Source organism: Physella acuta, unplaced genomic scaffold (assembly GCF_028476545.2).
Source record: "Physella acuta isolate Inbredline_101_S28 unplaced genomic scaffold, ASM2847654v3 ptg000804l, whole genome shotgun sequence".
Lineage (NCBI taxonomy): Eukaryota > Metazoa > Mollusca > Gastropoda > Physidae > Physella > Physella acuta.
In genome coordinates, this window is record NW_026732322.1 from 338,451 (window position 1) to 364,602 (window position 26,152).

Sequence of the window (26,152 nt, forward strand, 5' to 3'; positions counted from 1 at the left end):
ATATATATATATATATATATATATATATATATATATATATATATATATATATATAAATTTCGCCCCAGTTTTGTTCTAAACAGAGTTTGTTTAGATAGAATAAATAATTTTACCAGTGTCCGCCCCCACCCCTCGAAAATTTTGTCCGCCCTCCCCCTCTCCAGAAATTTTAAGCGCCCCCCCTCTCCCCCAGGAGAAAAAGTCTGAAAGAAACACCTGTTCTTACTATGTTTAGTGGACACGGGGTGTGTGAGAGAGGGAGGTTCCATTTTCCCTGGATCTGCCTATGATTAGACGTGTAGCTATTTCAGGACCGATTGTCAAAAAAAAATCTTTACCAGTACATAGTTTCTTTTTTATTTAGAAGTATGTTTTACCAGTTTACAAATATCAATTAAAATGCCGACAATGAAAGTAACTGAAATCGTTAATTAATTAGCAAGCGAGAGTTGTTTTAGTGCTATCTTCTGTCCTGAAACCACACAAAGAGCTTAAGTTGTTCAAGAAGAGACGTACACAATAATGATGCCACAATGACGCGACCTATTGATAGAGGCTGGGCATGGATGGTCGTTCTTGGTGAGTACTTCATGATATTAGAATCAAATTAAGGATAACGTATGTTATTTTTTGCAACGTTGATGTGTGTGTGAATTGCTTTTTTCAAGGGTTTATTTTTTTATACTTTGAAACAACCGACACACTTAAATATTTTTCAGTTGCGGTATAAAGCAAGAGAGATAACCGAAATTGACATTAAAAATTGTTATTCTACTTGTAAAAAAAGATACGATAGGTTTAGCTTTATTAATCATTGTCTGAGACCATTGTTTCATTGGGTTTAATTACGGCTAATTGTTGATTGATGCTAGATCTTTCTTTATTGCGGATGGCTGATGATTAATGTAAAATCATTATTATGGGTGGATAAAGGTTTATTTTATTAAAAACATTTCATTGGGAATGGCTAATGGCTAGCAAAATCTTCCTTTATTGCGGGTGGCTAATGGTTGATGTAATACATTCTTTAATTACGGGTGACTATTTTTAAATGTTGCTAATTGTTTCTGTATTGCAGGTTCGTTTGTAATCTTTTTGATACACGCAAGTTTTTTCTCGGTCACGTCGGTTCTGTTCCTGGATTTTATCGAACAGTTTGATACCAGTACCACGGTGATCACAACAATACTCTCTTTGACACAGATAGCTTACTGCTCCTCAAGTAAGGCAATTGCTTACTGCATCTAATATCTTACTGCTCCTCAAGTAAGAGTATAGGTTACTGTATATTAAGTAAGACAAAATACTAGTGCATTATAATATCTTACTGCACCTCAATTAAGGCAATAGATTACTGCATATCAAGTAAGAAAACTGGTAAATACATCTTAATTAAGACAATATACTGCTGCATTCTAATATCTTAGTGCACCTCAAGTAAAATAACAGCTTATTGCATTCATGTAAAACAATTGGTTACTGCATCTTAAATAAGACAATATACTAGTGCACTCTAATATCTTACTGCACCTTGAGATAACAATTTATTACAGCTCAAGTAAGACAATATATTACTGCGTCTTAAATAAGACAAAATATTATTGCATTTTAATATCTTACTGCACTTCAAGTAAGATAAAAGCTTAATGCACATCAAGTAAACAATAGCATACTGCACCTAAAGAAAGACAACTCTATCATAAATTGTAATTGAGCGAGCACACAAACGAATGAAGGCTGAAGGAAAATAATATACCGTTTGTTTTAGTTGTTTGTGTACTCAAATGCTCATAAGGTAACATTCATTCACACCCCTATACAAACAGCGTAAGACAACAAACACATGCACAGACACAATCACACATTTCTACACCTGATTAATGTTATTTATAATCCTACTAATCCACGTTGATTCTAATCCAGCTTATCCCTATAAATTCTAATCTCCCCAGCTCTGGTGATCGTAAATCTGCTAATGCCACGCCTCTCCATCAGGACCATCACCACGACTTGCTGTATCGTCTATTCCTTGTCCACACTAGCGATCGCAGTTTTACCAAAACTCCCTGTCTTCTTCGTTGTCTGTATAGTAAAATGTGAGTAATAACACAGTTTTCAGTTACATAATACTAGAATCTAACATAAAATATTGCAAACTTAAACTAGAACCCACTATATTTATGTTTTGTTTGCCATTCCCTAAAAATCCTAGAAATGACTTTAATAGTAATTTTAAGAACGCGAATGATACACGATGCGTAGTTTAAAAGTAAGTTAACTCCAGTTTGTTACGCAATTATACTCACTTTCCCCTGTAGGTATATGCATAGCGGCCCAATAAGCCTTCTCTAACTTAATTGTTCTTAATATAAAATTAAGTAATTAGCATCGTGTAATATTAAGTTAACTAATTTGCATAAAATAGTAAATGTTAAGTAAGCCAATCAGCAACAAGTATCTAAATTAAGTTAACCAATCGCCATCAAGTATCAACTTTCCCTATTAAATAGAACCACTATCAACATCACAACATCCCCTCAACAAACTTTAGCATCACTCTATTATTTAATTACACCATAACAGCATTCCCTACTTATATACCACGACGCACCTCATCAAAGTTTCTTCCAGGCATATCTTCTGAGGGGCTTAGACCCCCCCCCGAAGAAAGTCTAACGCCGCCCTCCCCCCCCCCCCCCCCCCCCCGAAAATATCAAGTGCCCCCCCTCCCGGAGAAAAAGAAACACTGCATCAGTAGTACGATTACACTACACCAGGGGTTCCCAATCCTGTGCCCGCGGGCGCCATGGCGCCCGCCGAACGATTCGTATGTGCCCGCCTCTCACTATTCGACAGAGACAGAATTTTTTTCATAAACATTATTGAAAGGTTGAAGGGGATGGAAATCGAAAGTTTGAGGAGGGGGGGGGGGTGCAAATCGAAAGTTTTGTCCCCGGGTGACGGGAAGGGTCGCTACGCCTCTGGAAGGAGTTTGTCGATTTAAAATAGGTGGTGCCCGCCACCCTACCGATATTTTAGAATGTGCTCCAGAGTAAAAAAAGGTTGGGAACCCCTGCACTACACCGTGGTTCTCTTTACTTACAGACCTATGACCTACGAAATAACAATCAAAACCATTACAAGTGCGCCCATTAGACATCGTGTGCACTTAAATCAGCATGATTTAAACGTGTATCTATCGACACTTATTCCACCGTCTTGGTTTTCTTGTTTATTTTGAAGTTATTACCAAACAATATGCACTTTTTTAAATGTTACATTTAACAATTACTTCCCTTCTAAATGATTTAATTCACGTAAGGGAAATAATCCATATATTTGTTCATTAATACAGTCTAAACAAAACGAATAGAGGGAATGAAATAAGATCGCTTTTTCATATTATATTCTGCAATTGCTTCTACTAAAACTGCACAACTTGTACGATTTGAAACAAAATAGAATTGACAAAAATCTTTTCTTACTCTATTTAAAGTGTAAAACTTTAGCTTTTTTAATCTCTAGAAAATTTAAATCTAAAATTTTAGTTGAGCCAATATTGTTGTTTTACATTCGTTGCAAGACATTTTTAAAAACCGAACCCTTTTTTTTTTAAAAAAACTAGATCGATAATATTCACAATCAGTGGCGTAGGCAGGGGGGGGTTAGGGGGGGTCATAACCCCCCCCATAGACCCCTCGGTATATATAAAAAGTATGAGGGGGGGGTGCAAATCGAAAGTTTGAGGGGGGGGGTGCAAATCGAAAGTTTGAGGGGGGGGGGGGGGGGGTGCAAATCGAAAGTTTGAGGGGGGGGTGCAAATCGAAAGTTTGAGGGCGGGGGTGCAAATCGAAAGTTTGTCCCCGGGTAAAATTGGAACCCCCCCCTTGAGACGATCCTGGCTACGCCACTGTTCACAATAACGTGGTATAAAGACAATACTAGTCATTAGTTCATAATTAATAACAATATACAGTATCAAAACCATGCCTGTTTAACACAAAGTAATATTATGCTTTTGTAATATGTTGACATATTCTAGTTATACAACTTTTTAAAAATAATAAATTTTTAATGATTTGTTATTTTCTACATTATTCTCAATAAAATTTAAGATAAACAGTTTGTGACATGATAATCTTAAAATGTAACAATAAGTTAGTTTTTAGTAAGCAAGAGTGGCATCCCCTTGAAATTTGAATACAGAGGCACATAGTCAATCGCATCTTTGTATATAAAACTAGACTACCCGTCATCCCTTGGATAACTGGTTCGGAGGTCATCCATAAAAAACATCACGTCTGCCACTTATCGCCACAAAAAACAAGACCCCACATTCAAAAAGATGTTTTTTTATCTTTCGGACTATCCCTTCATATACTGACGTCATAGGTGACCTACTCAACTCTACTTCACCTGCCCAGTGTCCCGCCAAGTGTCAGACAACATGTTTTTATCGTTTATCTTTAAAAAAAACGATTCCGGCCTAGCATGTCTCTGACCACACTATCCCTTCATATGCTTAGGACAAAGAAACAGATGAACTCTACTTCATCTGCCCTGTATCCTGCCAAGTTCAGATAGTCAAATTTATCATTCTCATCTAAAACAAATTGAATTTTTTTTTAACATTGACGTGATATGTCTAGAAACCGTGCCACCCGCATAAAAGCCTATCACACTTACAATTTAGCTGTCTAGACTCGTGACGGCACTGATGTTTTTTCTGTGGTATAACTTAATACGATGAGTCTCCTTATGCAACTTGATTTACGCGCATAGGCCCTATCTAGATATAGATCTAAGTCTAGTAACTTTCAAATTAAATTGTATCTTCAATTAGCCGATTCCATAGCTAAACAAACAAAGATTTATATAAAATAATGAAGGTCTGAAACAGTTTAGTATAGAAACTCATTATTGTCTATATCTGGATAGAATTATCTATATTCTACGATTGGTTTGGTTAAGTCTAGTTTTTTCGTAACTCTAGAATCTAGTTCTAAATCTAGATCTAGATCGAGAACCTAGAAATATAAATCACTTGTATTATTCTTGAATTAGACGATCCGTGAAGCTAAAAAGGAAAGATTTATATCAAATATTTAAGGACTAAAAAAGTTTAATAAAGAAACTCAATAAATTATTCTGATTTCAAATTAACCAATTGCCATCAAGTATCTAACATTAAGTTAACCAAGTGTCTCAAATAGTAATTACTCTCCAATTAAGACCTAGCACAAGGCGGGGCTCTGGTGCCATCTGTCTACCTGGTGGGTCACTACTTTGATCGCAGACGTGCCTTAGCCACCTCTCTGTCCCTGATCGGCATCAGCCTCTCTAACATCAGCGTGGCACCTGTGGTCAGGTACCTCAGGGAGGAGTACGGATTTAGGGGATGTTTTATTCTTATTGCGGCTTTTGAGGTAAGTCATGTACGGATTTAGGGGATGTTTTATTCTGATTGCAGCTTTAGAGGTTAGTCTTTTATATCAGCTTTACCTTTAGCACAGTGGTTCCCAACCTTTTTCGAGTGGCGACCCTCTTTTATAAAAAGTAAGTGACCCGCGACCCCCATAGAATTAAAAAGCCGAAATTAGTATGGAAATTAATAAGCACTAAAATAAGATTTTCTAGTAGACTTTCAATATGAACTACTCTCGATAACTGTTTTAATAGCATGAGAAAAATTGCATACTATTCACTAAATCTTCGTGGTTAACTTTTTAATTAATTTTTTTTTTGTTAACGCCAACCTATGTCATTATAATTATCTTAATTTTGTTTTTTTAATCGAAGAATAGTGTTGAAAATATATTCTCGAAAAGTCAATCAATTTTACGTTTGGGTACGAATGGTGAATACTACACCAAAATTGTGTCTGTAGTTTTTCATCTTGCTCGGAATCATTCTGCAAATCAAAGAATTCATCTTGTAATTCATCGGGAATGCTGGCAACATCAAGGGAAGAAGAGAATGGGTAATGCGTAAATGCAGATTCTTCTTTTTTTTCAGCTCAGAGAAATAGCGATGCAGTTCGTTTTCGAGAGATTCAAGATGCCCAGAAATCGCTTCTTTCAAAATTTTAATTATCTCAAATTTACAATATTTCCAAGATTTATTTTCTTTACCGATTTTGCAGTTTTGATAAAAATGCCCCAAGATTATCATGGAAAGTTATAATTTCCGTTCATTTTCCCTGAAGCTTTAGGATAAGCTTATCTTGATGTTCCAACACATCTGCTAGGTGTGGTACTCTATGTCGTTTTAAGTATACCAAACTGTCTTGTTTCCTTTGCACTTCCAAGAACAATTTGATTTCAGATTTCAATTCAAAAAAACAATTTACAACATTTCGTTTGACAGCCAGCGTACTGTAGTGTAGAAGAGCAGAACCTCGTGATCTATATGTCTTTGCTCAGTTCTTTGAAGGCTCCAGATTTTATATAATTTACGACTTATACTAGCAATGGACTCTTGATGTCGATTGGTTAGGGCAGTGGTTAGGGAGCTAAATCTTTTCTGTTTTCTGAAAGCCCGATTTTGAGCTAAACATAGATGCCGTTCTAACCCATTTTAATCATCCAGTTTCAAAAAAGGTATTTATTTTTTTCATGCTATCTTCACAAAAGAGCAACTCTTCTTTGCTATCATCCGCATGAATATAGACAAAGACAAGCAACTGCGAACACGAACTCACGTCTGTTGATTTATCAACTTGAAAAGCAAACAATGGTGAAAGCTTAATTTCCATAAAAATGTGTTATTTAACATTTACGTACATGCAGCGTGTGATGAGATTTTCTCCTATTGTTTTTTTTCTTGGCATTTTCTATCGCGACTTCATTTGATGCTTGCACTAATGCTTGTGAAAACTTCCTGTTCGATCAAGTCTCTGGCGTTTGCAACTAGCTTCTTACCGACGAAAGAACTCCATATATTTTTTGGTGTGTTCCGAATGACTCGTCTCAAATGACGTTTTAGTTTTGAAGATTTCATAGATTCGTGACAGAGAACAACTTTGTACAGTGCGCTTTGTTTCTTCTCTGTTACATTTCCAGTGATGTTAATGAAGCCGAATTTCAAAAATTCTTCTAAAAATATTTATGCTTTGTTTCAAATTACTAAGGTTTAGTATACCAGTTGGCGACCCCCCAGAAAGACCTTCGCGACCCCCAGGGGGGTCGCGACCCCAGGTTGGGAACCCGTGCTTTAGCAAGTGTGGTAGGATTCCCAGAAAAAATCGCCATCGGAAATATAAAATGCGAAAATACAAATTAATTTTACTAATACACTTTAATATTGTCTTATTTCGTTGAAATATGTTTTATAATGCTACAATGTCAATATTTGTTAATGACTATAAATTCTCGATTTAAGAAAACAAAAATGCACTTGCGCACTATTTGTGCGCATTTTCCGTGGCGCAGTTTTCCAGTCACCGTGTGGAAGATACATTTCAACAATTCCAAAAACAAGAACGATCACTAAACATAAACCTTAATCATTTTTCAACTTTTAATGTAAATGTTAACCTTCGAACATTTCAGTCCACATCTCTTAGCCTTTAATCTTAAGTCTTAACCACTTAACACTTTGAACTGCTGACATCGCTGACTTAACTTTTCAATTCAATCTTCTAGAATCTAGACTGTCAGATCTAAAAAAAAATCCAAGCTTTGTTATTTGAAAGGAGTAACTGGAGACGGGGGAGAATAAAAAGCTTTGACAAAGACGCTATGGTCCGCAAGGGACGTGATTTTAAAAAAAAAATGATAATATTTTGTACTCGTAGATAAATTTAAATTATGTTTAACGCGGTTTTATTTTGACACTTTTCAGATGCATTCAATAATTGCAGCTCTTCTGCTTCGTCCATTGTCGTATTACGATGTTAGCCCAAAAGTTCCACCAAATGACCTCCATGCCATAGAAAACACTTGTGAAAATTTAAACGAGCTTTCAACTGTTTCAAATCTAAGCGATGAAACTTGCCCAACGGAAGCTCTCAGAAACCAAAAACACGATCACGTTACTTCTGTTGAGAGGATTGGAAAAACTCATATAAATTCAGATGACGTTATACACGTTGGTCAGAATTTTGATGTTTCAAATACAAATTTTCAAGACATACAAAGTCGAAGTTTGCCAAATATTTCTGAGCAGTACCAGGAAATGTATTGCAAACAGAATACACCAGATATTAATTCTGTAACGAAAGAAAACCAAGCGGAGACAAATAAATTATTCATTAGAAATGGCTTTCAAAATATTTCCGTATCAAAACAGGCGTGTAGCAAACATTTTAAACTGAGAAATAAAAATACACGTAAAAAATATATATCCCTTGGTGATATAAAATCGGAATTTCACAACTTTCCTCAAAATATTTTAGAATCTAATGTTGATGATTCAAAATTAAATGCAATCAAAGAACAAGAATTTACTACACAAAACCAAAGGCACAATGACCAAGATGTTACTTGCATGGTATTTTCAGATCACCAGATCTCTGAGTCGTCAAAAGAAGATGAAACAACACGTGTTTTAGGTTTATTTGACAATAACATGTTAAAGACTGCAAATGACCATCAACCTGTTAGGAAAATTACCAACCATTACATCCTGAGAAAGAAAATTAGAGCCTGTTTACATCTTACAATCAAGATATTCGACCCGTCTTTGTTAAAGAACTACCTGGCGGTGATGTATCTAATCAGCTACACTATGTTCAACAGTAGCGTTTTTGTATACATGTACCTTCCGTCTTACGCTATCAAAGTGGGCGTCAACCAATCCGACGCCGCCTTCTTGCTCACAGCTGTGGGCATCACCAACTGCTTGTCCTGCATCGCCTATGGACACTTCGCTGACCTTCACCTTATCCGTCCTGGAAAGATCATGGCGGGAGTTTTTCTAATTATGGCGGTCGTCTGCCACTGCTCCAGGTTTTTCACAAATTTCGGCGCCCTGGTCTTCATGGCGTGCACCCTGGGGAGTTTAGGCTTCGCGTACCTGAGTCTCAACTCTCCCTTGATTGTAGACCTGTTGGGTGTGGACACACTAGGGAGGATCTTTGCTCTAGGGACTCTAGCGGCTTCAGTTGCCATTTGTATACAGTTTCCTATTCACGGTAGGCAGGTTTCTTTTTTCTAAATAAATAAGTGGTTGTAGTAACTACCCAGTAATTAAAATTCTTTAAAAAAATACACTCTATGTAATAGGGCTGGTAAGTAGGTCAGCAACCAGTTCTATGGCTCAAGCAGGTTTTATTGAGCAGTAGAACTGTTTGAAAACCTACTTACCAGCCCTATAGCTGTACATGAGTCTTGAAAAAAATACAATGCTCTATAAAAATTCAATCCAATCTACTTTTAACAACAGCTGTACATGATTCATTACAAAATAAAAACTTGCTAAAATAAAAGGCTGTATAAGAATTCTAGCATAACTACATTTAACAGATTTTAAGACAAGCTACTTTCTTATTAATCGTTTAAAATAAAGAATCATATCAAGGTGGATGGGCTTGAACTCGAGCATGATAAGACTCAAGTATAACTTTAAGACCGGTATTATGCAGTTTAGCTTTATTTTTGTGTGTCAGACAATGGCGTCACTAGGGCGGTCGTCACATGTAGCAGCTACGAAAGATGTCACCACACTTCTCAGCGAGCATGATATTTTCACACATTTCTATTATTCATTCACCAGTTTGTCATTTTGGGAGTGCATGGGGAGCTTAATCTGACCTATGTAACTAGTTTTTTTAAGGCATTTTACCGGTAGATGGGGTAGGGGGTAGATCCCCGGGCACGTGAACGGCCTTTCCCTCCTTCACTCGCCCACAGACGAAATAGAAAAAAAAAATGTATATTTTTGCATATTGAAAATATATATTTTAACAATCGTCCCTCACCACTCGGAAATGGTAAGCGCCCCCACCCCCTCGTAACCGGAAGTTTGGTGTGTTCTTCCCGGAGCAAAACGTCTGAAAGTAAACCTACCCACAACACCCCTGATCCTGCTGCTGCTGAACAGCAACAATAAAATCATCGCTTGATTAATTATTAGACCATTTAATGATACAGTTGACAAATAACAAGATAATTTGGCAGAGACATATAAGAAAATAAATAAATGACATAACATTGTGAAGGGGTTTGTCCTGTCCTAATTATAACCATACGTTTGCGCATAAGACAAATACAAGTGTTTAAATAAAACATATTTTTTGACGATATTATTTGTATCCCCAGGGTTTCTCATAGAAAGGACAGGGACGTTCGTGGCGTCGTTTCACGTTGTTGGTGCGACCTACATGCTGGGGTCACTGTGTCTTTTGTTAGAACCGTTGGTCAGAAGATGGCAGGGTGCCAGAGAGGTCAAGGCCGGGCACCTGTAACAGCTTTATTGTCGCAATTTCTATTTTAAATTGACCTATTGTTAAATATGAATTAAAGGTTTTTTGTTTATATAATGTTAAAAAACATGTGTACATCGAATTAAAATTCAACAGTTAAAAAAATAGTGATTTTAATATGTCAATGGGAAGTCTATATGTTACGTCGTATTTTGTTGTTTATAAACTCATAGTATTTAGGTATCTCCTGCAAATGACATCCTTATTTTGTTAGGACGAGTCCCCACTCCCATCTCCACTCATTTTCATGTAATATTCTCTCTAAATTATTAACTGAGCGGAAGATGGATCCAGTAAATTCAAAACACTTTTAAATAATTTTAATTTTCTCTCTTCAAAATAACGGGTAAAATTTTGTTTAAAATTCCTTTTCAAAATGCAAAAGTTTGAGGTCCGATGAAATTATTCCCCCCCCCCCCCCCCCCCAACCGCTCTTTAGTAATTATTTTCTAAAAGCTCCACCCCTACCACCTCATCAGCGTAGGTGCGCGACATCATCAATGGACGTCCAATAGAGAATTTAGATATATTTTTTTTTCCTGGTACGTGGGTTAAGTGGTGACACATGGGTCGTTAGTCAAGTTAATGTGAGATAAAAGTATACGGCTGGATCGTCATCAGCATTGGTATGAAGGGTTTACACCGTGGTACATTTTAGAGCACGTTTTAACTACATTTATAAGCATATGAGTAAATACAAGATGTTGCATTTTTAGTAATTTAATTTTATAGAATTTCTAACGAGAAATCCGGAAGAATACGTATCCGTCCCGCAATGGTTTTTAGACAACACGAAGGTCTGCTTGTATTGGAAAGGGACATTCGACTGGTTTCAATGTGGTGGGTTAGGCGTTCCCCAACAGCTATGTGCGGGTGTAAACTCTATGACACAGTGGTATGCTGATTGGACTGATTGGAGAATAGGGCTGGTAAGTAGGTCACCAACCAGTTCTACAGCTCAATAAAACCTGCATGAGCCATATATATATGGTTGGTGACCTACTTAACAGCCCTATTGGAGGCTGTAAGATGTAGTGGACGATTCATTCTCCCAACCACCCAGCTTGGTTCAACGATGTGAAGATTTGCTACCAGTGGTACGCGGAGAACGACATAAACCAGTGTGGCGGGGACAAGGGTCAGACCTTCTGCACCACCATCAACAACTACACACCCCAGTACTTCGACAACACCGGAAACAGCAACGGCGGCTGCAGAATGAGGTGGATGCTGCAGGTTCCAGACTCCGTACCGTACTGGATGAAGGCGGTGCAGATGTGCTACAAGTGGGAGGCTGATGGCGTGATAGAACAGTGTGGTGGAGGGGCGCCTGCTAGCCAGTGTGCGGTGGCCAACCAGTGGACCCAGTACTACCTGGATTTCACGGACGACAGGTGGGGAGGCTGTAAGATGAGCTGGGGCTTGAAAGCTGCTAATTAATAATTAATTAGTTGTTAAGTTCTAAGCTTTAGAAGTCGGGGCTTCTAAATAATTATTTATATAACAAGCTTCAGAAGTCGGAGCTTCTAATTAATATGTATTTATTTAACAAACCAAAAGACCACAGAATTAATATGTATTTATATAATTACCACAAGACCACAGAATAAGAAAAGTAACGCAAAAATTGACAATATTTAGGACAATAAATTTATTGAAACTATTACCTCGTTTGTTTTGCTGCAGCTACTGTTGTTATGTCCAAAATATATTAAATATGTGTCAGTTAAATACTTGTGTGTGTATAATGATGGATGGATAGAAAACTTCTACGACTAAAATAAATTTAAAATACCATATAAATATGTTTTATAAAACTTTAACACGTATATGTGTATCTAGTTGTAAGATATTTGTTAAGTCTGGGCTTCAGGTCTAAATTACATGTGTAGTGTCTGTGTATATAATAAATAATACAAAAAATAATAACAAATGATATAACATAGCTGTTGGTCTAGGTGTTGAAGATATTTTCGGATATTCATATAGGCTCAGGTGTATTTTCAAGACTTTTATTCTGATGTGTCAGAGAATAAGGACACTTAAAGCAACAAAAACATAGCTATATAGAAGCAAGCACATTTATCAATATAAAAGTCATTAACGTTTTAAATGTATATTACTAAATAAATAGGTTGGGTTTTAAGTGGAATGTAAAATACACGTTTTTATAAAACTTCTTTTTAAAAAAAAAGTTATTGTTGTTAAAGTTTTCTCAATTTACATATATAGGATAAGGGTCAGTAACCATGTTATCTTTATATAAAAATTTAGAAAACACGGATAGCTTCCCCTGTAAACTTAATGAATGTTACATTTGTGGAAAAATTGTTACATTGTTAAATTATTAAGTTAATATTTTTTGTAATTTAAATAACGGATTCAATGTGAAAATAATAATATAATCTTAAAATAATAAGGCTAATGTTCTAATATTATAAGAAACAAGATTAAGAAAGAACAAACTAATAGCAGAAGTGAAAGTGCACCAAAATTGAAATTACTGTAAAGGAAACCTTATACTTAAACTTGGAAACAAGATGGAGGTGGCTTTAAAATAATCACAACTCGCTGAATAGAGAACATCAATAATATTAAAACATTTTAATTAAGATTCTGCTTATATAATATTTTAACTATACTTTTATTAAAGTAAACTTAAATTAGAGATTAAAAGAAACAACACAACAGTAAAAATCTATTAACATGTATGTAACTCTAAAGAAAATAAATTGGGAAACCAATAAACTATTCGCTGTATAGAGAACATGAATTAATAGCTAATTTTGATTTTAATCGTTACTCTACTCCTCACATTTTTTAACTATACTTTTAGCTAAAAAAACTTTTAAGGTGGATATCAAAAGTTGAAATAAAAATATCTCTTAAACTAATATATCAATCAATTTAGCATTTTACAAATATGGCAATTAATTTGATAATTTTATAAACTGTATATGTAGTATTTATAACAAAATTTTTAATGATTAATGAATAAAGATACATACATCTAAATAAATGTATCAATATTATATGTAGACTTTCAAATATACATACATGTTTGACATAATTTTCCTGGTTATTTAATATGTAAAAGATTTAGAACAAACGGTTAAAATGCCTAAAAATGCCTAAAGTTGACTAGTTAAAACATGGGGTAGATTTGCTTTCTTTGAAAAAAAAATCTAAAATGTTTACAAGCAGTAAAATAATCTGTAAAGATAGAGCTACTTTCCACAAAAAATTCCGAGTTAATGTGTATAATCTTAATATCGTAATTATACCAGCTCGTATGTAATATTGTAAACATTAAACACGAGTTACCGTTAGAGAGTATCTGACAATAGTTAAAATGTGAGAAGGCTTAAACATTATTGCGGTTTTCTTTCATTTTTGAAATAAATGTAATGTATTTATTTGATATAGAAATTAGATTAAAATTATTTTGTAAAAGATAAAAATTTGTGTAAATAAATCATTGTTGTATGGTGCAATGTTTGAGTCAGAACCAAAATGTCATGGACCATACAATTCTTTTGCACGGGTTAGGAAACCTCAAAAATAATTTATTTATTCAATACGAGCCGGCCCGCGGCATAACATACGCCGCTATTTAGTTGTTTCTAATTTTCAATAATTCATAATTTGTGAATTCGACAGTACCAACGATGACACTGAAAATATTTCTTTAAAACACTATAAGTAGCTCGTTAAGGACCATAACCCCCCCCTTCCTTCCCCCCCCCCCCCTACGTTTAAAATCGTTGGCTCTGCTTGTAAACATTTAGAGTGAACACAGCTCACTAAAACCATGTAGGGGTGGGGAGGTAAGGAGAGCGTTTGCAGCTTGTTTTCTAACGGCTCGAAGAGGAGAATTATATATATAGATTTGTTTTGTAATTAATTTCTGTGTTATCACACGGTTAAAATCTAGTTGCTGAAATTATGTTAGATTGCAGAGAAAATATCTAGATGTCATTATGGTAACCAAGCAGTAACCATGTAGCGATTGGTGACTAAATATTCTAGACATGAAAATAAAGATCTACTCCTCACAAAATTAATCTTGCCCTTGGATAAATAACAAATCGCGAAATATTTTTTGTAATGATTAAAAAAACGCAGCAAGAACGCAAAAGTAATGCAGGGTACTTGCGTTTCATTTTTTTTTTGGGCGTTATATGTTCTTGATGTAGTTTCTTGACACTATTTAAACACACGCAGTGTGCTTTACTATAATTTTTTAAACAAAATTTCAAACAAGATTTAATACATGTTTCACAGTTTTAAAAATCCTAATTATTGTACTAGAAGCAGTTTCAAGGCTACTAAGCTTAAAGTAGGAAAGAAATTAAGAATATAGAGATGCAAAAACTTCCATAATAATTTTATACATCTTTAAATTTTGTGCGGAGTCAGTAAAACTAAACAAAAAAGTCTTTTATTAAATAGTTTAAAAAACGGTTCTAATTTAGATAAAAATGTGTTCCAAGGTAAAAATAAATAAATTTAGATACATTAAATGCCAATTGTGATTTTGCCTTTATATAAATCATTTTAAACAGATATATGGTATTTTACTCTAAACATTTTGAGGTAAACCAATGTCCCGCTTAAAAAGAAGATCAGGCAGCAGGCTATTTTAAAACTCTACCTCGGATCTAACGAAAGCTACGGCACACAACCATGATGCACAGAAAATGAACGTAGCTACCCAATAAAACTTATCTGCTAATGTTTTGTAAAGTTTTATTTTGTTGTTGATGTCGCTGAGTTCAGTATCAGTGGAGGGCGTGTCAGCATCTTCAAAATTTTCGCCATTTTGCTCGGCCGTTTTGCGTGACTTTGTCTTCTGAGTATGGAAATTGGCCTTTCTCTTTCCTGCCTTTAGAATGTTCTTTTTTTTCTAGATAAGCAAAATAAGTATCGCAGTAAATATAAAGTTATCAAAGACTTATTATAATATTATGTCATGGTAATGAAACCTTTATGAGAGACCTTATAATAATCTTTTCCATGGAGTTATCAAGCACACATTATATTAATAGTAGAGTAATATGATACCGTCATGTAAAACATAACATAGCATTACTAATTTTTTCTAGATAGTTTTCAAAGACATGTTTAGTTTATCTTTTGGTAATAAAACCTTCAAGAAACACATTACCCTCACAATCTTTAATCAAAGACATGTTTATGTATTATGATGGTCATAAAAAACCTTCATGTCAAACAACCGTACTCACCCTCTCCCGCTCGCAGACGTCAACAACGTACTTCACTAATATGGCACCAACGAATATGGAGACTGGTACATTCATCAGACTCGCTAGGTTCGGCAAATCATAACCGCTAGCTCTCAGAAAACAGCCGTGTGCCAAAATCAACAATGTAGCTGGAGATTTATACGATGGATGACGTTTTTAGCTTATCTCAAATGTCAAGAATGCAAATTTAGTGCTTTCTTCCCTAGTTACAATTTTATCTAAGATAAAATGACTTAGAGAAATGTGTATGATTGCAAGTATAATAAACACGATAACGTTAAATGTACTGTCAATAGCTATGCATATAAACGACGCAATTATAGTATAGGTAATTTTGTATGTATTTTGAAAAAAATCTAATTAAATAAATATATAAATATATACATACACATAACTTACATATACAAACATATATATATATATATATATATATATATATATATATATATATATATATATATATATATATATATATATACATATATATATATACTTATATAAACATACACAAATATACATCTTTTACATGAACACGCATATTGGCTACTTTTGTTAACCTTTAAACAAGCTTCTTTAAATAAGAACAATGATGAAAATTTTACCAGTGACAAGTTTTGTGCTCGGTACGGGAAAGAGAACCAAGACCACCACACACATTAAAGAGAACATCGCCATCGAACTCACAAGAACCAGATCAGTTAGTGTAAACGGGCGCCCGATTGTAAAATCAAACTGAAACATTTATCAAAGCACGCAGTGGGTTATATGTTGGTTATAATTTACATTGATAAACAAATGAGCGGAATTTTAATAGGACAAAAAAGTCGAAATGTAAATCACAAGTGTTCCCAGGTAACAAATATCACAGAAAATAATTTAACGTAAGCAAATAATATTAGTTTTGACGATTGTACAAATTTGCTTTAAAAGTTCTCGAATCAAAGCTAATGTCTCTGCTAATTAACTATCCATAATGTATTTCAATAAGTCGCCTGTCTAATATTCAATAATTACTATTTTGTTGCACATATCAGGAGCGGAACTACCATGCCGATAGACCGCGCAATGCAGAGGGGGGATGGGGGTGAGATGGCAGGACATTTAGAGGCCCAATTCAGACCAAATAAACAATGATTTTTTTTTCTTTTTATAAATAATGTTTTTCGCGTACGTTGACAATGGTTTTATGAAACAACAAACAATTCTTCTATAGCAGTGATTGTTCTACAGTAGCTATCCCACGCTGTTGCGTAGAAAAATATTTGAAAATACAAAAACACCCCTGCCTGGAAGAAACACTAGTTTAAAACCCTAGACTCAATACTGCAGATCGTCCAATATCCGATCTTCACCTCTGATCCAAAAACAATGAAATAAATGTACCGCTATTAATTTTAGGCAAGAAAGAGACAAGATGATGATTTGTTTTGAGAAGTTATTTACCTGGATAGTCGAAAAGGATTGATCTAATGACCATAGCGTTTTGTTGATCGTGGTAATACTTTTTTGTAGAAGCTTCCACTCAACATCCAACGTGTCGCTGGTTTTCTGCGTTTGATGTATCTTTATCACAAAAGCTAACTCATTTGCTGGGTGTATCTTTGAGGCTAGCTGTAAGCAAAGATCATTGTATTAGCCGGCTATTTCATAGCAACTAGCTAAAAAAATATCCTAAAAGGTGAAAAACAGACAATAACCAAATAACATTGGTAATACCGGCACAATGCCTACCTTGATAAATAATTATAACATTAACTACCACAAAAAACGACGATAATAACCACCACAATAACCACCACAATAACCACCACAATAACCACCACAATAACCACCACAATAACCACCACAATAACCACTACAATAACCACCACAATAACCACCACAATAACCACCACAATAACCACCACAAAAACCACCACAATAACCACGAAGATAACCACCACAATAACCACCATAATAACCACCACAAAAACCACCACAAAAACCACCACAATAACCACCAAGATAACCACCACAATAACCACCATAATAACCACAACAATAACCACCACAATAACCACTAAATAAACCCCAACTTTAACCACTTGAATTACCACCACAATAACCACCATAATAACCACCATAATAACCACCACAATAACCACCACAATAAACACCACAATAACCACCACAATAACCACTAAATAAACCCCAACTTTAACCACTTGAATTACCACCACAATAACCACCATAATAACCACCATAATAACCACCACAATAACCACCACAATAAACACCACAATAACCACCACAATAACCACTAAATAAACCCCAACTTTAACCACTTGAATTACCACCACAATAACCACCATAATAACCACCATAATAACCACCACAATAACCACCACAATAACCACCACAATAACCACCACAATAACCACCACAATAACCACCATAATAACCACCACAATAACAACCACAATAAACACCAAAATAACCACTAAATATACCACAACTTTAACCACTTGAATAACCACCAAAATAACCACCACAATAACCACCACAATAACCACCACAATGACCACCACAATAACCACCAAAATAACCACCACAATAACCACCACAATGACCACCACAATAACCACCACAATAACCACCACAATGACCACCACAATAACCACCACAATAACCACTACAATGACCACCACAATAACCACCACAATAACCACCACAATAACCACCACAATAACCACCAAATAAAACACCACCAGTTTACGTAAGCACCTGTGCTTCACAGTCCATCCGGTCAAAAAAATCTTCTACACAGTCTGCACCTAAAGGGAGAGATCCTGGTTTCCAAAAGACAAGTCCATCATGACGTACAATCACCTGGCTGTAGAGAGACAGGTGGTCTGGCGTTAGGACATATAGCTACAAGGAGTCTGAGTCTGGGAAATGCGGCTACATTAAAACAGGTGTCTGCCATTAAGACAAGTGACTACTGGGAGTCTGCTATTAAAGCAAGTGACTACTGGGAGTCTGCTATTAAGGCAAGTGACTACTGGGAGTCTGATATTAAGGCAAGTGACTACTGGGTGTCTGCTATTAAGAAAAGTGACTACTGGGAGTCTGCTATTAAGGCAAGTGACTACTGGGAGTCTGCTATTAAGGCAAGTGACTACTGGGAGTCTGCTATTAAGGCAAGTGTTTACAGGGAGGGTGACACCAAGGCAAAAAATAGCAAAATATATAGAGAAAAACTTGAGGGGAGGGGGGGTGCAAATCGAAAACTTGAGGGGGGGGGGTGCAAATCGCAAGTTTTGGGGGGGGGGGTGGATGCAAATCGAAAATTTGAAAGTTTGTCCCCGGGAAGGGTCGCTACGCCTCTGGGGGGTGACACGGTACACCATTAAGTGCCGCACCGGGTGACACCCGACCTCGCTACGCCACTGGGTACATCAATCACAAGACATAATCTAACACGAATACTGTTTACTTCAGGTGCTCTCTCCTCACACATCTAACTTTAAATATACAGGTATAATCATATTGATGTGACTAAATAGACAAGGGCGGCCTGGCCTAGCGATAGAGCGCTAGACTGCTTACGTGAATGTCTCAAGTTCAAATCCGGGTTCACGACAGTAGAACGTTCCCGAGTCTACCCAGCTGTGATGGATACCTAACTCACGTTTGGGAAAGTAAAGGCGGCCGGGCGTAAAGCTGGGCACACTATCCCTTCTTCTTCTTCTTCTTCTTCGTTCTTAATTTTTAGTGTTGGGAGGGATCGAGCCTTATCTGCCAGTGGGTTTGAACTCGAGACATTTATCGAATTTATCAACCATGAGCTTTTTGCCGACTCGATCATGCTTCCATCACAATTAAGGATTAGGCGTCAACTGGTTTTGCGCCATTGAGGCCATTGACTCCGATTTCAGCCTGCTTTTCTTTTTGGATTTGCTTCCATAGTCTTTGTCCAACCAAGAACAACCTACAAGGCAGCAGTTGTTTGATTTTGGAGTTGTCTCTCCTAGAAGAGTGGCTGTCCCCAGCTAACGAGCTCGAACTCGAGACTTTTCGGTTTAGCAACCATGAGCTTTACCGACTCGACCACGCCGACCCCACCATCCCTTCAATTTCTTAGAAGCTAATTAGAGATGCAATTACCCTTGAGCGTCAGCAAATGGTTCATTGTTCGTCGCGGGCAGTACTGAATAAACAAGAGGAAGCCATATCATCATTGGGTGGGTCTTTATGACCTGTACACCCCCGTAATCATCAGGATTCCAGGTCAGAAACTGTTCATACATGAATGTGTAAACAAATCAAATATAAAAGATGCATACGCTAAGGCAGTGGCGTAGCGAGGGGGGGGGGTGCGGACCGCACCGGGTGACACCATTTAGGTGGGTGACACCAAGGCAAAAAATAGCAAAATATATGGAGAAAAACTTGAGAGGGGGGGGTGCAAATCGAAAGTTTGAGGGAGGGGGGTGCAAATCGAATACTTGGGGGGGGGGTGCAAATCGAAAGTTTGAGAGGGGGGAGCAAATCGAAAACTTGAAAGTTTGCCAACGGGAAGGGTCGCTACGCCTCTAGGGGGTGACACCATTAAGTGCCGCACCGGGTTACACCCGACCTCGCTACGCCACTGCGCTCAGGTAATAGATGTTAAAATATATACAGTTTAACTTTATTAATAAAAAATTGTGCATTTGACAAAGCAGTTGATAAAACTACATCAATTAAAGTTCACGATTCTAAAAAGATACTTAGGTTAAAAAGTTAAAACAATGCAAAGTGATAAAAGTGCTCTGTTAATATTTAAAAAGTAGGTGAAGCGGATGGTTTAGAGTTGATTACAGTTATATGAGTTGAAGTAAATGTTACATGAGTTATAGCAATGTTAAAAATGCTTGAGTAATTTTATTTGAGTTTGATGTTGACTAAAATTGAGTAAGGGTACCTGTGGTGGCGTAGATGCAGGTGTAGGATAGACAGTGTACGTGACGGAGACGATCGACGAAGCACGGGTTAGAATTAGATTGTAATTACGGGCGACATCATTGTGGGGGTAGGTGTAGCAGACACGTATCTAGTTGGCCTGGGTGACCGTAATGGGGGTAGTTTATTAGCAGGGTCTGACATTTTAATCAGGTACTCCAGAACTGTGGCGACATGCAAATTAGGTTAGACCGGATGGACAAGACAAGGAAGTGAGGACGATGAGGGTTAGGAGACAGTTGAATCTAGGCAGTCGGGGTTGAGAATTTGTAGTGAGAGGACGTGTACAAGTGTAGAGTTAGGGAACAGTATAGTGACAATAGTGTAGGAAACATTGAACAGTAGGTGTAGCAAAGAAGTATATATTGTGTCAAGTCTAGTATATTCAAGCATCAGATGTGAAATAATTAAATGTGAATCAAATTGACCTTCGAGTTGTCTTATTTAAAGCACGGAATTGAGAGTATCCTCGTCCTCGTCACAGTAGTAAATATATGTTCGTTGATAAGAAGGAGAGTAATAAAATAAGAAGAGAAGTCAATTCCCCCCACCACAGTACCTAATTTGAGTAATGTTACCTACGTTTAAGTGATTGTATCTGAGTTTGAGTAATTTTATCTCAGTTTAATGTTACCTAAGTTTGAATAACTTTATTTGAGTTAGAGTAATTTTATTTTAGTTTAATGATACCTAAGTATGAGTAATTTTATCTGAGTTTGAGTAATTTTATCTGTGTTTAATGTTATCTAAGCTTAAGTATTTGTATCTGAGTTTGAGCAATGTTAAATTTGTTTGAATTCAATGTTTCCTAAGTTTGATAATGTTACCGGAAAAGTCTACTTATGTTGAAGCAGTGATTAGTAGTGTTACCGAAGGTATTGTAAAAAACGTAAACAACAGTTGAAGAAATTACCTCATCAGTCCAAGAGAAAAATAAACTTTCGCCAAGATGGATTTTTTCCGAATTCATATCAACGTTGAAGATGGAATTGGTTATTATGTTGACGGTCACGATCATGGTGTCCAAACTGTTTTTGACAGGTCGGTTCCGGGGACTGTAAACATCACGAGTGAACTTCTCTTTAAAAAGGGAGAGAACTTGTTTGTGCGCTAGGGAGTGCACTTGATGCAGGAGTCCCACCGCTAAAAGGAATTTGAGCAGGCCACGCGCCATAGTAAGTGTCGCTGTGTTACAAAAAAAGTTTTGCGAAATAAAAATGTTGTTGGGTATCTTCAGAAGTTGCACATCTCACTTCTAGTTGTTTTGTTGTTGTACATCTTATTCATCTCGTGGCTGGGCTTAATAATTCTGATGAAAATAAAGTAAATATAAGTATGCACAAAAATTCAATGAACAACGAGCAGTTTACGAAAATCATTCCATCCTTATTACTAACATTTACAAAATACGTGCTTTTGTCAATTTTGCTTTCATAGTGGTCATTAAAAAAATAAAAAATTTATCTTTGAAAATAATTATAAAGTTTAATATTTAAGAATTAATGGTAAAAAGTTGCAAATGCAGAGAACTTAAGAGAAAATCGTCAAAAAAAGCGTGACGTCATTTATGGGTGACCCCATTTCAATAAATACAGTTCGAATACAGCTACCATGAATACAAATATTTTTGGACCTATGGAAGAACAGCATCACAGAAACTGGTCTTGTGACGTGAATAAGGTGAAAATGATAGGGAGGAAGATTGGGGGGGGGGGGGGGGGGGGTGATCTTAGACAAATAAATACGTACTAAAATATAATCAACATAGCCTTAATTACGTATTTGTGACAAATTATTTTCGTACATATTTGCCGTCAGTTCTATGGTTTATTCAAATGTTTATATTGCTTTAATTTTAAAACTTGTTTGTGTACAAGCATTTTTAAATATGCAGTAGTGGATTTAAGAAATTTAAAAAAAAAATGTTTTATCTTTTATGCTAGTTCTAAGAAGACATGTTATGAATACAGTATAATCAAAATACACAACTACTTAGACAGTTTCCTAACAGGTGTTTAATAAAACATTTATTTAAACCTTTTACATTTTTTGTACATGTTGTTTTTTATTTAAATTAATAATAATGCTATTAAATATTAAATATATAATGTTTCTGTAGCTATAGTAGACCTATATAATTTAACTTACTTTTTCTAATACTAATAACTATAAAACTATTCCATAATAATTATTTTAACTTTAACGTAATGTTTCTTATATAAATATATAAATTCTTATATAAATATATAATTTTTCTGTAGCTATAGTAGACCTATATAATTTAACTTACTTTTTCTAATACTAATAACTATAAAACTATTCCATAATAATTATTTTAACTTTAACGTAATGTTTCTTATAATAATAGCTATTTAAAGCTTCCATGGCAATGATTGTAATGTAACTTAGTGTTGTCAATACTGATAACTAAAGATATAAATTCTGTAACAAAACCCATTGCTATCTAACCGTGTTAGAAGAAAACCGAGATTAAACACCACGTATTTACCACGTCGCATTAGCATAAATGAAACACTTGTTTTCAATAATTTATTGCTGTTAAAAATAAGACAGGGGGCAGGTGAGGAACGGGGCGTTTGTTTTCTGAGGGTTTCCCCGGCAGAGCTGCATGTAGCATAATCGATATTGAGGGAAAAAAATAGACATTTACAAATGTTACAGTGGCGTTTAAATGGAAGGGTGAGGGGTGTGTGGGGGAGGGGGCGAGAGAAGAGGTGACGGTGGAGTTGTAATGGGGGAGGGGAAGATTGACATTTTGGAGGTGTGGTGGGCTGAGGTGTGAGGTCATCTTAGAATGAGCGGTCTGGCTAAAAGGTAAAAATAATTGTTTTTTTTTAAACGTGACATAATTAATGACTTCCTTTGTTTTTAATGGCGAAGTGTCATCTAGGCTAATGGAAGGTACACACTTTTCACAAAATACAACTATTGATTACATACATGCCAATTTTTACAGTGGTAATTTTGAACAGTATTTCTTTCAGACTTTTTTTCTCCGGGGGTAGGGGTGGGGGGGGGGGTGGTGGCACTTGGAATTTTTTTTTTGGGGGGGGGGGGGGGAGGGGGGAAGGGGCAGACTAAATTTTCCGGGAGGGGGGCGGTACACATTCTTCTGCCCCTCCCCCCAAGAGATGCCTGGAAGAAACTCTGATTCCTAACATAAAACATAATATAAATAAAAGCTTATGTATGAAGCAAACTTTGTTTATTTTGATAATTTGAACACATGTATTTCTTACTTGTACATTAAATTTCTTCTTAAAACTTTTTCAAATGTAAACAATCTTTCTACGTTATTTCTTGTTACTAATCATTACGTCCCTTGTACTGTCTAAATTGTAGTTACGTCCCTTGATTACCGTGTAGCTGATATGTACCTGTGAGGTCGTTATCTACAGATAAAGCCAGAGACAAGACGTGTCGCCTAAGCTGTCTTTAATTATAAAGTACAAAGGTTAACTCAGAGAGTTGGGATTGTTTAATTAATGTAACAATCTTAATTGCAGTTATGTAGATGAAAATAATTTTGAAGTATTTGGCATTACTAACGAGAAAAAAAAAGCCATACTTCATTGATGTATGACAGTCTTTATGGCTATTCCCTAAAAGACTTTAGTTTTCAAAAAAGACATTGTTGCAGAATAGACTGACAATAAAAAGCAACTCATTATAAAAATATAAAAGTAACAATTTCAAAGTGCGCAAATATGCTAAAAATTGTAAATTATTCAAAATATGGTGAACCTTTTAAATTTTAAAATTATTTTGAGCTAGATTATTTAACCGCTAATATGTTTGCTATCTCCATCTCCCAGTAGTTAGGCGGTGTAGTTGGGCCGCTGTTATCTAAATCATTAAGTATTTAATTTTAAACAATATTGTTTTTAAAATTCAGCCTATTGAGGACGATTCTGTTTTTAATATGTACAATTCTTACTTTTCAAAACCGTATACATTCGTATAAACCCTTCATAACTTTATTTCTTAAATAAAGCCGAGTGTAATTTTTTTAGCAAAAGTTTCTTTTAAAATTAATATCGTACAGTAATTCAAAAGGCTTGAAACCGGTTTCAAATGGTTGTTGCCAGAAAGGATATTTTTCAACCAAAATTGAATATTTTATAACATTTTAGAAATATGCACAGATATTAATATTCAAGCAAATAATTACTTGTAATATAATAGTAATAGTAGACTCCGATTTAACATATTTGTGTTGTACGTTTTAGATAGATTATTCTATATAAGCAGAAAGTATGTACACAACAGGTAATGCATTAGTGCCTATGAAATGTTAATATCAAAGTAATGTAGTGTTATAATAAGAACAACTGTTAACAGACCAGGTTAAGTTCTGTTTGTCCACCGGTATCTCACATCAATACAACGTCAATCACTTCTTGAGTTTTAACTTTTTACCACGTTCAACGCTTGTGGATAGACACCCCCCCCCCCCGCCCCATCACTACACCACAATGTACACGGGTGTTTCATTGTCAGGTGGATGTATAGTTTATGGTGCTTTGCGGGCAATTAAAGGCGTAGTACATTCGCGAATTTAACCGCTGGCCGCATTAGTGTGAACATTTTATATACCTCGCATCGTAATAAAACGAAACATGTTGGCTTTAGAAGTTCAAAACGTTCGAAATATATAGTTAAAGGTTTTTAAATGCCGAATTTATGAATTATCAATTACTAAATTCTAAATGATACATTCGATTTTTATCGAAATATGTGTATTTTTTAAAAAATACTTTAATAAGCTAAACACATTTTATCATAATACCACAAGGTCAAAATTTATAGTTTAAAGTAATAGGAATTACGCGGAAATAGATTAAAATACCTTATGCGACTATAAAGTGAAAATATAAAAAACTAACAAAATTTTCAACTAAAAAGTAGAAACAACTAGCATACGACTATAAATAAAAATAGCTTATGAGTCAACAAAAATTAAAAAAATAAACAGAGCTCAGCAGACTAAATTAAAAAAAACCGTAGCGACAAAAAGAAAAACACGTTTTTTATAACTTGAAAGTTAAGTAACTTATACGACTATAAAGTAAAATAACTTATCAGACTTGAAAATAATGAAAAAGTGTAGGACGACAATAAAGAAAAAAAAAACTTACACAAAAGTAAAATAACTTATAAGAAAGTGAAATAACTTATACGAAAGTAAAATAGCTAATACAAAAACAAAATGACGTATACGAAATAAAAATAACTTATAAAGTAACATCACTTACAACATGAAGTAAAACAACTTTTACAACCATAAAGTAGAGAGGTACATACGTTCTAGCGTGTTCTATGGTCTGCAGGCTGCAGCACTGTCCAGAATTCTCGATGCGGTCGCATTGCACGGGCAGCACAATGCACAATCTGCAGACAACCAATCACAGAGCTCGATTCGATTGTCGTCTGCGCTCCGTCCCATAAACATTAACGC

At 35.5% G+C, this 26,152-nt stretch overlaps 2 protein-coding genes across 3 annotated transcripts; one reads left to right on the top strand and one right to left on the bottom strand.

The window, feature by feature from the left end:
- Nucleotides 1-361: 361 nt before the first annotated feature.
- Nucleotides 362-10,414, top strand: LOC131951200 (monocarboxylate transporter 12-like). The gene is made up of 7 exons (XM_059313538.1): nucleotides 362-579; nucleotides 1,079-1,222; nucleotides 1,953-2,096; nucleotides 5,233-5,426; nucleotides 7,843-8,092; nucleotides 8,396-9,133; nucleotides 10,260-10,414. Exons 1-7 carry the CDS (start codon nucleotides 534-536, stop codon nucleotides 10,403-10,405), a joined length of 1,662 nt encoding a protein of 553 aa, XP_059169521.1. The 5' UTR covers nucleotides 362-533; the 3' UTR covers nucleotides 10,406-10,414.
- A 3,790-nt stretch (nucleotides 10,415-14,204) lies between these two features.
- On the bottom strand, nucleotides 14,205-26,082 carry LOC131951185 (neuronal acetylcholine receptor subunit alpha-5-like). Of its 2 annotated transcripts, none has more exons than XM_059313523.1 (8): nucleotides 25,999-26,082; nucleotides 21,587-21,982; nucleotides 19,837-19,967; nucleotides 18,454-18,562; nucleotides 17,134-17,301; nucleotides 16,293-16,422; nucleotides 15,670-15,818; nucleotides 14,205-15,329 (listed from the first exon to the last, which is right to left on the bottom strand). In XM_059313523.1, exons 2-8 carry the CDS (start codon nucleotides 21,845-21,847, stop codon nucleotides 15,066-15,068), a joined length of 1,212 nt encoding a protein of 403 aa, XP_059169506.1. In that variant the 5' UTR covers nucleotides 21,848-21,982; nucleotides 25,999-26,082; the 3' UTR covers nucleotides 14,205-15,065. The 2 variants fall into 2 exon arrangements, with proteins under 2 accessions (XP_059169506.1, XP_059169504.1); XM_059313521.1 differs by having other exon boundaries at nucleotides 25,950-26,025.
- Between the last annotated feature and the right edge of the window lie 70 nt (nucleotides 26,083-26,152).